The 10,105-nt window shown below is 45.0% G+C and overlaps 1 protein-coding gene across 3 annotated transcripts; it reads right to left on the reverse strand.

Annotated features, from left to right (window-relative positions):
* Window positions 1–799: 799 nt before the first annotated feature.
* Window positions 800–9,604, reverse strand: XAF1 (XIAP associated factor 1). 3 transcript variants are annotated; one of them, XM_009641846.2, is made up of 8 exons: window positions 9,513–9,604; window positions 7,085–7,220; window positions 5,470–5,526; window positions 4,434–4,686; window positions 3,563–3,630; window positions 2,941–3,291; window positions 2,376–2,445; window positions 800–1,442 (listed from the first exon to the last, which is right to left on the reverse strand). In XM_009641846.2, the coding sequence occupies exons 1-8, from the start codon at window positions 9,542–9,544 to the stop codon at window positions 1,417–1,419; spliced, it is 993 nt and encodes a 330-aa protein (XP_009640141.1). In that variant the 5' UTR covers window positions 9,545–9,604; the 3' UTR covers window positions 800–1,416. The 3 variants fall into 3 exon arrangements, with proteins under 3 accessions (XP_009640141.1, XP_035753136.1, XP_035753135.1); XM_035897243.1 differs by lacking the exon at window positions 7,085–7,220 and having other exon boundaries at window positions 9,513–9,589; XM_035897242.1 differs by lacking the exons at window positions 7,085–7,220; window positions 9,513–9,604 and having other exon boundaries at window positions 5,470–5,850.
* Between the last annotated feature and the right edge of the window lie 501 nt (window positions 9,605–10,105).

Below are 10,105 nucleotides of genomic sequence, written 5' to 3' on the forward strand. Positions count from 1 at the left end.
CCTGTAGGAAAAGCCGTTGATTGTTGCAAACAGTCCTTATGCTGCAAAGGTTAAGGGAGCCTCAGAAGTCACTAACACACGTCAGGCCAGATGACCAGACGCTGTCCCACTCGCAGTGCCAGCACTAGCCCAGCGGTTATGAGGATGGAAGGATCTACTCTTGTAAATGTCCATTGGCACATCATGAAGTCCAACCGTCTACTCACTCTTCATGTTTAACTTTTCCACCACTGAGCTCCATCAGTTTTGTCGTGGTTTAACCCGGCTGGCAACTCAGCACCACGCAGCTGCTCGCTCACTCCCCCCCCTCCCTCAGTGGGATGGGGGAGAGAATCGGAAAGAAAATAAAAGGTTAGAGCCGAGGGCTGAGATAAAGACAGTTTAATAAGAGAAAATAATAATAATAGTAATAATGAGAATGATAACAGAATATACAGAATATACAAAACGAATGATGCACATTGCAATTGCTCACCACCCGCCGACCGGTGCCCAGCCCGTCCCGAGCAGCGATCACTCCCCCCGAGCCACGATCACACCGCCCGAGCTGCGACCACACCGCCCGCGACCGACCGATCGAACGACCGACCTAACTAACCCCCCCGAGCATGACGTTCTATGGTCTGGAATAGCCCTCTGGTCAGTTCAGGTTAGCTGTCCTAGCTGTGCTCCCTCCCAGCTTGTTATGCACCTGGCTGAGCAGGAGAAGCTCAAAAAGTCCTTGAGTGGTCTGAGCACTACTTGGCAACAGCTGAAAACATCAGTGTGTTATCAACATTCTTCTGGTACTAAATCCAAAACACAGCACTATGCTAGCTACTATGAAGAAAATTAACTCTATCCCAGCTGAAACCAGGACAGTTTCCATTTGTATATCAGAAGATGAACACCCTCAGTTATCCTTGGATGTGCCTGCAATCTCCGAAGACTGGGCTGTTTGTGCTAGCCCTAGCTTCAGTGGTTCACTGAAGTGAAGGAGACCAGGATTTAATGGTTTTTAATTTCACCAGGCCATGCCCTGAAAACCACTAAGGTCTCAGGTCTCAGTGAGGGCAAGGGGAACTGGTGGCACTCAACATGACAAGGAATTCTGAATTCCTTATTTCCTTATTTCTCTCCCCCAGAACATTTTTAAATAAGCTGCTCTTCTTGCTGAAGTGGGTGGGAAAAGTGCACTCCTAAGGCAAGCTTACGTAGGAACACTTGAAATCGCACAGCTGCTGAGCCCCCATCACTTTCACAGTTTTCTGGTGAAACCTTTTAAATGCCTCTCTTGATAAGGAATAAAAATCCGAGTCAGTCTTTGTTCTTGATCCAGAGTAGCAAGTCACTTTTATTTGTTGATAAAGCTAGCACACTTTCGGTGCCTTTTGCTAAAGCTGAGCTAAATCTGAAGATGTGCCTCTATTTCCAGATTTAGTCGTCAGTGCTGTAGAAAGAGTCTGCAAAACAAAGAAAGCCCAGTTATGGGTGTTTTTAAGCTTTCAGTTTTACAGCCTTCCTATGTCATCACTCAGTTGAACAATATAAAAAACCCACAATGCAAGTCAAATAATCCATGTAATTACCATGTACTTACTTTTAGTTCAAGACCAGAGCCCTGTAATTCAAAACTAGACAAACCCCCTATTTCTCACTTTGGTGCTTTCTCTCTTTAATTTACCAGGAGAGGAAAGTTTTACAGGGAGAAGTAATACCTCATTTCCTCAACCAAGTAGGAAAAAGACAGACTGAGAACAACTGCTTTCAGTTTCACTTAATTAATTGGACCGAGAGGAAATGATACTGCTTAGGGACTGAAAAGTAGAGAGGGATGTTAGCAAAGAGAGAAGTGTTAAGATCCACAGTCTGTCTGGGACAGGGTGAGGAGAGAGACTGACTTGCTGCCTACAGATCAGTGCAAGCTCAGCTGGAGGTATTGTCTGGCATAATTATATCGATGCTTCTACTGAATATGCAATTTTTACTATGGAGAAAAAATAATTTTACTTCTTGTCTTCTGAAACTATTCTTTAAGCCTCCACTGGGTGTTGGCACAGACGGACCTGGGACAGAACATCTGTTCTGTGAAATCTGTGCTGCTCCCTGCTTACAGTAGGGAAGGTACCGCACTGTTCACAGTAGCATAATTTGAGAGGCACAATACGTGTTACTGAGTCACGAGAGTGAAAACATGCTGGCCCTGAAGCAATGCTTGCTTAATGCAACCTCATGGGAACCCACTGTGTGTTGGAATCTAGAGAGGCCTGTGATATTCTGAGTATTAACTTTCTAGACACACTTCCTCTGCAAAATATCCCATTGTTCCTATTAACCCACTGTAGAATAATCCTGAATGATGAATTCTATTCTAAATTTCTGAAATTCTGCAGTACCTCTTTTTCCGTGGCTTGATTTTTGTTTCATCCTAGCATTTTTCAAAGATGTCAAACGTAGACATTTGATCTAGAAAAATAAGTAATGGTCATATCAGATGATAATTTAACATTATATTCAACATGAAATCAAACTCAGTAGGGAGGCAACTGGGCCCCTTTGTTGGGATGGGAAATTATCTAGAGCTCCATCTCTGATGCAACTGAGATATAATCATACTATTTGCTTAGCAGGAGCAATATCAGCCTTCAGCAAATAAGGGCAGTTGCTGAAGACTTTCCAGGATTTGAGCTTAAAATTAATGGCTTGAGTTATGGTTATTATTTTCCTAAAACTCAAGCAGACTATAGGCAATGGATCTTGTTTGTGTAGATATAAGCATAAACAGTCAAAGGAAATAACAAACTCCATGCTTTACAGAGAGAGTTTACCTACGGCCAGCATTTCAAGAAGCTATGGAATCCAGAAATGGGCACTGGGAGCCCAGGCAGTGTGGAGATAAGTAGTGACTGTAGGTATGGCCCTCTGCATGTACGAGGCTGAGTCCAATGTGTCACTTCTCACCTCATGTTTCCGAAGGGTTGGAAGCGGCAGAAGAATGTTGCAATGGGCACAGGTGACCAGCATGTCAAAAGACTGCGTGTCTTTAAGAGCTTGAGGTGATGTGGAAAGTCCGCCTCTTGTGGGAGAGGAAAAGCCAATCTTTTTGTTCTTTGGGGGTTTAAGCAAGGTTTTGGAGGTCAATGGCTGGTCCCTTTCTTTCCCTTTGGGACGGACATCTTTCCATGCCGTTGCATTTTTGGAGCAGGAAGAGGTAGCTGGGGAGGAAGAAGACTGTGGTGGATCACTGCTGAGTTTTGAAGTTGACTGGCCAGCAAGAACTTTTGTCAGCTTATGGGCTGCACTGCATTTGTTCTGTTAAAAGAGAGCATGCATAATGAGGTGAAGATTGGCATTACGCCCAACTGCGTCATATGTTGTGATTTGCGACAGACATGAATCACGGGGAGGGACAGTGGACACCACCTCACAGGGATGCTTCAGCAGAATACACTGTATCATGAAACCATAGTTTGAAGAGCCAAGACACACTGCCCTTTCTTACCAAATACATAGATTTTAGAGAAATAACCTGCCTGGAAATTAAGCACAGACCATTCTCTTGTTCAGTTTCAAATGTGCTTACCAGATGTTGGGAGTACTGCTCATCTGGGAATGACTTATTGCACTTCTGACAAAGATTGCCACCGGTACCTTCAAAAGGAAAAAAAAAAATGGAGAGAAGCACAGTACTGACATTGGTCACTTAGCCTGCTCAGGTCCACTTATGGTAACTGGTTCTAGAGAAATACAGAATGCTGATTCCACTGGCCAAGAAGAAATTAGAGATGTGGATGCATTTTGCTTCTGGCACCACTCAAAACCAATCCACCATCCCTTCCTGCAAACATCAGGATATTTGAAATTCCACTCCAGCCCCATGTTTTGTGGCTCAAGATGCCTCACTCTTACTCTGGCCTAGCTAGTTCTGTTGCTAGGGAGTTTTGCTCTCCGTAGTTTATTTTGCCAACCACTGCACCTACTGATGGCTGTTCTTTTCTGGAATCATTGACAGGATTAATGATTTTTTTTTTTTTTTGTTTTGGCATACTCTGTCCGATACCTTAGGCCTAACAAAGCTGCTCTCAACTTCAAGAAATCAAGGTATGCATCACTGGCTTTATACATGAAGTAGGAGGAAATTCTAAATCATATTTTCTCCTGTGTGACAAACAGAAAGAGGAAGAAGTTCCGCTTATTTTCTGACAGAAAGAATTTCACTTCCAGGATATAAGGGAGGCATAAAAGAACATGGCCAGTGAGCTACCAGTCAGTGGAACCACTCTGGCTTTACAATAACTAGCATAATGAAAGCAACACTTGGCCCTTACACTGTGGTTGGTTAAACAACAATCCCCTCCAGCCTGGATTACTGAGAATTGTAGAGAAGGCAGGAGAACTTTCACTGGGATTTAACAGAGTTGACCCAGTCCATGACAATGAGGAATTTTGCTTACCAGAGGGGCCAATAACTGTGGCACTAGTAGATGCTTCGCTGGTTTGAAAGTCCACATCCTTATGATAGGGCAGACTACTGTTCTGACAAATATCTTTGTGTTTGTTCTGGTCTTTGTACATGACGTATTTGTTACACTCCCAACACCACTCTGTTCGGCTGGCACAGGCGTTCAGGTGTTCCTGCAGCTTGTTGAAGGGCATTTCAAGCTCACAGATCTTGCATTTCATTGCTCGTTTGTGACATTCCTTGGTCTGTACATGAATAGAGGAAATCACTGCAAATTTTCTATCAATACTAAAAGAGGGCATTGGGTGAGAGCAATGAGTGACTGTTTAATAAAGCCATCCTTAGGGGGTATCTACACAACCAAATGCAGGCTTAGCCGTATTAGCAGTTCACATATCTAGGCTATCTTTAATTTAGGATCATTTCAGCAAGGCAAAATGGGAATCAATAGCAGTGAAGGTGTTCTGTGTCGGTACAGGTCAGCAACAGAGCACAAGCCCACCCAGTACTTCAGCTACCACCACCATGGGAAGCCTGCTGTGTCTTCACTGCTTTGGTTCCTTGAAATGGTTAGACTACAGCTAGCATGGACAGGCTGCTCTCACTTCCCAGCCGCTGCCAATTCTTTTGTGTATCTCCTCCTTAGCTGTTTCCTTGACTCTCGCTTCATATAACCACTCCTTTGGAAAAGCAAGTAATATGACTGGGGGGGGCAGGACAGAAATGTCTTTGAGAAGCCCTCAAAGAACATCAGCTTGAGGTGCCAAGGATGAAAAAGTAATAGATTATCTCTTGGAACAGACTGTCCCATCACAACTGGATGGGCAACTGCCATGGGATATACTTATTTGCAAGGGGGAAAAAGTATGCCAAAACACTGCAACTGTTGAGAGGTTTAAGTTTCTTCATGGTCCAGGACAGGAGTCAGGGATTTACACGTTTTTGCTGTTGAACCCATTAGGGTGACTCTTGGTGGCTGGTCAAAGGGGTCAGCCTAGAAGATAAAAAGTACTGCACTCCATACTTACCTCATGATGCTCCAACTGGTATTGCTGCATGCTTTGGTGACAAAGATTACATCTGACCTGCAAGCAAAACATACAGCAGTTCATTGGGAGCATAGGAGGACAGTTAGTGCTTTCACATATCAATACACCTTCAAGCTGCTGAGCTGAGATGATCTTCCTGTCATTTTCATCCCAATCATCAACAAGCTGTTGGTGAATTTTTGTTTCTCTGCCAGGCCTGAGCTGCACTGATGAAATTTTGAGGAAAACAGGTATCTGATGATTCTGCAGGAAGCTGTCATTCTGTGCGAGGATCGAGTTCTCAAAGGTGGCCATGTGTCGTGGTTTAACCCGGCTGGCAACTAAGCACCACGCAGCTGCTCGCTCACTCCCCCCCTCCCTCAGTGGGATGGGGGAGAGAATCGGAAAGAAAATAAAAGGTTAGAGCCGAGGGCTGAGATAAAGACAGTTTAAGAAGAGAAAATAATAATAATAGTAATAATGAGAATGATAACAGAATATACAAAACTAATGATGCACAATGCAATTGCTCACCACCTGCCGACCGATGCCCAGCCCGTCCCAAGCCGCGATCACTCCCCGAACTGCGATCAGTCTCCCCACAACCGACCAATCGACTAACCCCCCCCCGGAGCATGACGTTCTATGGCCTGGAATAGCTCTTTGGTCAGTTTGGGTTAGCTGTCCTAGCTGTGCTGTACTCCCAGCTTGTTATGCACCTGGCTGAGCAGGAGAAGCTCAAAAAGTCCTTGAGTAGTCTCAGCACTACTTGGCAACAACTAAAAACATCAGTGTGTTATCAACATTCTTCTGGTACTAAATCCAAAACACAGCACTACCCTAGCTACTGTGAAGAATATTAACTCTATCCCAGCCAAAACCAGGACACCATGTGAAATGTGAACAGTGTGTATTCAAAAGTTTGACTGGGGTTTAACTTAAAAGTATAGGTCTGATCTTCAGCTAGTCTAAATTATAATAGCCCCGCTGAAAACATGAGGGATGCTAGTTTTCTATAGGTTTGCCACGAGAGCTACTCATGTTAAGTAACTGAAACCAATGGAATTGCTAAAACAATAAAACTAGTCAGAATAAAAAGTCATGCCTGTGCATTCATGCTTCAACATAGTTCTTCTACTACAGGGTTCTTAATGCTATACTAAAATGCTATGCCTCAGTATATGAAGAGCTGACAAATTTGTTCTGACAGTTCAGTTTTGTTAAAAAAAGTGCATTGATGTCATAGCAAGGTTTATGTCAGATCAGATACTGTCAGTCTTCCTCTAATCAAGTCATTTAACTTGCATGCTCCAGTTAATTCACAAGCATACTAGAAGCATGTATCCATACCTGATCTGTAATTTGTATTTCTTGGGGAAACTGAGATACCACAGTGGAAGCTTTATTCTCTGAAGCTAAGTGTGCAGTAAGATCAAAAGGTGCTGTAACCAGGCCTGAAGGGTCATATCAGACCCTTACAGATTTTCTGGTCAAAAATTACAGAAGTTCCAATCTCCTTAACATAGAGCACAGTACCATGAGCATACTACTTCAGGGCTGGCAGAGCTTTTTGTTATTTGCAAGAAAACCCTGAAGAACGTGTAGCATTCCTCACCTGCTTGTGTGCTTCTGTTTGATGGTCTTTCATATCCTTTTGGGCAACTGGTTCATCGCATTCTGGGCAGAGAGTGAGAAACCGCAAGCAGTGGGCCTCGTGGAGGGAGAAGTTGGCAGTAGACACATCTCGTTTACTACCCAGCACATAATTGGGAAAGAGAGAAGAGTAAGTGAACTGGTGTGCTGGGCTGATCCTGGCCTGCAGCCACACAGCTGCTCGCTCACCATCACCCCACCACATGCACAGTGGGACAGGGGAGGGAAAGCGGAAGTGAGGAAATCCATAGGTTGAGATAAAGGCAGTTTAATACTTGAAGGAACGAGGCGGGGGAAACAAGTGAAGCCAATGGCATCACTCACCACCTCCCACAGGCATACCTATGCCCAACAGGTCTTTGAACAATAGCCACCTTGGAAGCAAAAAACCAACCAAACAAAGAACCCAACCCCAACTTCTTCCTTTGATGCAGTTTTTATTCCTGAGCATGAGGTCATACAGCATGGAATAACTCTTTGGTCAGTTTGGGTCAGCTGTCCCAGCTGTGTCCCCTCCCAAACTCTTGCTCATCCCCAGCTTCATCACGGCGAGGGGAGGGGGCAGAGTGGGGGATAAAGAAAAAATTTTGACACTGTGCAAGCACTGTTCAGTGAAAGCCAAAACACTGATATGTTATCAGCACTGTAGGGGCTGCTATGAAGAGAATTAACTCCATCCCAGCCAGACCCAGTACAACTGGTTACAATTCAACTACTTTGTCCCTAAAAACTAGAAAAAAGTATTTGCCTTTCCAGTTCATCTTAATGAGACATTTAGAGACTGGATGTGTTCACAATATTAGTGACAAGAACTGAAATACAGTTCAACAGGGCTTGGGTAAAACCTCCTGAAGAAACTTCTAGGTGCAAACCTTAAGCAGCATAAAACTTCCATTGATCCCTTTGAAACAGCTTTGGGATGACTGATGTGCACACCAGCTGATTTTCTGACCTCCTCTGCCATCAGGGCTTGACCTTAATCCCATGGGACCCATCTTAGGATGTCTGCCTCAGTGCCCTCACTTCAGGCTCAGAGACCCTAGTGCGCCAGGCAACAGGAGGTGAGGTGTATCCCTGTCATTTCAAAGCCTTTCCTGCAGCGGGCCCAGAACCCTGCGGCAGGCGGTACTGATGCCTGACACAAGAGAGCGATGGCCATCAGGACGTGGCAGCTGGAGGTAAGCCCATGCAACCCTTCTGGCCTACAAGAATAGGAAGACTGTCTGAAAGGGCATGTACGCATCCAGCTCTGCTACTTTGAGGAGATGTGTGAGGCAGAACAGATGATGCCATCTGGGCTTTCTGCACTAGCCTTTGTTCCAAACTCTGACATCATATCTGGGCCACAGAACCAGTTTGCCCAACATATTTTCTGATTGCTCAATGTGGAGGGAATGGCCATGATGAGGCCACATAAATTATGAACAGCCCAGCCCCAAGACAGAGCAGCCACAGCAAAAAAGGCCTGGGGCAGTGAACTCTTCTCATTTTCTTAGAGAAGGTAAGTTGCCTCAAGGAAATCTGCTTTGGATATGAGGAGAAGCTTCTCATGATCATCATGGATAAGCAATGGGATGGATTTCCTGTGGGAATGTGTCAGCTCTGGCACCAGTTTTTAAGAATTGGTTAGAGGCATCTATCAGAAATTTTGGGCAAGGTAGGTCTGCCAAGGAGTCTGATCAGCGCGCAGCAACTGCTTTATTCAAAGCATCTGCTAACGCCTTTTAGAACATAACGCACAGGCTCTCTGTATGCATGGCCAACCACTGGGTTTCCTTTGTGACCAAATAAAATTGAGGCTAAGCTCATGTTTAACCTTTCTATGTTTGACCTTTTTTTTTTTTTTAATTGCAGTGCTTCACAGTCTTTGTGCATATAATTTGCCCAATGGCCTAGCTACTAGCTGAGACACACCAAGCTATGCTATCTTCACGGCCCCTTCCAGCCTTCTGTTCTATGAGAGATGGCCAACTACTGTGAAAAGATTAGTATTTTATCACTTAACTGCAAATATAGCAACAGAAAGAAACATCAGCCGTGGGGTAAAACAGGCAGCTGCTGGGTTTGGCATGGTCCATGCACTGACTGCTCTGCCAGACACTGCAAAATTACCCATAATATGTTATGTAAAAAGAGAACATGCAGCATAGGAGAGGGCCATGGAAGAAACCTTTCCACAGCGAGTAGCAAGAAAGCAGCAACCTGGAAATGTGAAAATGTGTACAAAATATTTTTGTTACTGCTCAGTGGCTAGCATACACGCCTCCTGTTGTGAGGTTCCTCCTCTTCTCCCCCTGTTTCAGGAGACCTAGATAACATTCAGGAAAATCCTAGAAAACTCTTGAAATCCCCACACTTTGTAGGGGTGGAGAGGGAGAAAGATCTCTTACCAGTTATTGCAGAGCCTGCTCTCGTCTGTCATGATTTTTCTTTTTATTCTGCTGGGTATCCTTTCTTCTAAGAGCAGAGAGGGAAAAAAAAACGAAACTGAAAGCCTCCCTTGCAGTAACTCCACCCCAAACAGCTGCTTAGCCAAAAATTCTTTAAAGGAGAAACAGCAGCATTGCCAGACAAGTATTAGCTTCTAGAGCGAGTTCCACGTGCAGAGTAGTCCCTACTCTTTAGAGGAACTAGGGGCCGTCAGCTTCCTTCTTTCCCACATCAGTTTAATCTGCGGGGCTGGTTTATGCAGCAGGCAGGGCTGCTGCCTGGAGCTGCCCAAAACAGCCGAGGGCAGAGTAGTTCCTCTGCCCCACTGCGGCCGGGCTGGCTGCCCTGGCCGGCCTTGACCCCAAACACCCAGGCATGCCAGCTTGGACGGGGCTCTGAGCAACCTGATGTAGTTGAAGATGTCCCTGCTCATGGCAGGGGGGTTGGACTGGATGCCCTTTAAAGGCGCCTTCCAACCCAAACTGTTCCGTGATTCTGTGTCCGCACTCTTCCACCCACTGAGATGTCTGCTGAGGAGCTGAGTGAGTCCGTG

This window comes from Egretta garzetta, unplaced genomic scaffold, assembly GCF_000687185.1.
Source record: "Egretta garzetta isolate BGI_Z169 unplaced genomic scaffold, ASM68718v1 scaffold337, whole genome shotgun sequence".
Lineage (NCBI taxonomy): Eukaryota > Metazoa > Chordata > Aves > Pelecaniformes > Ardeidae > Egretta > Egretta garzetta.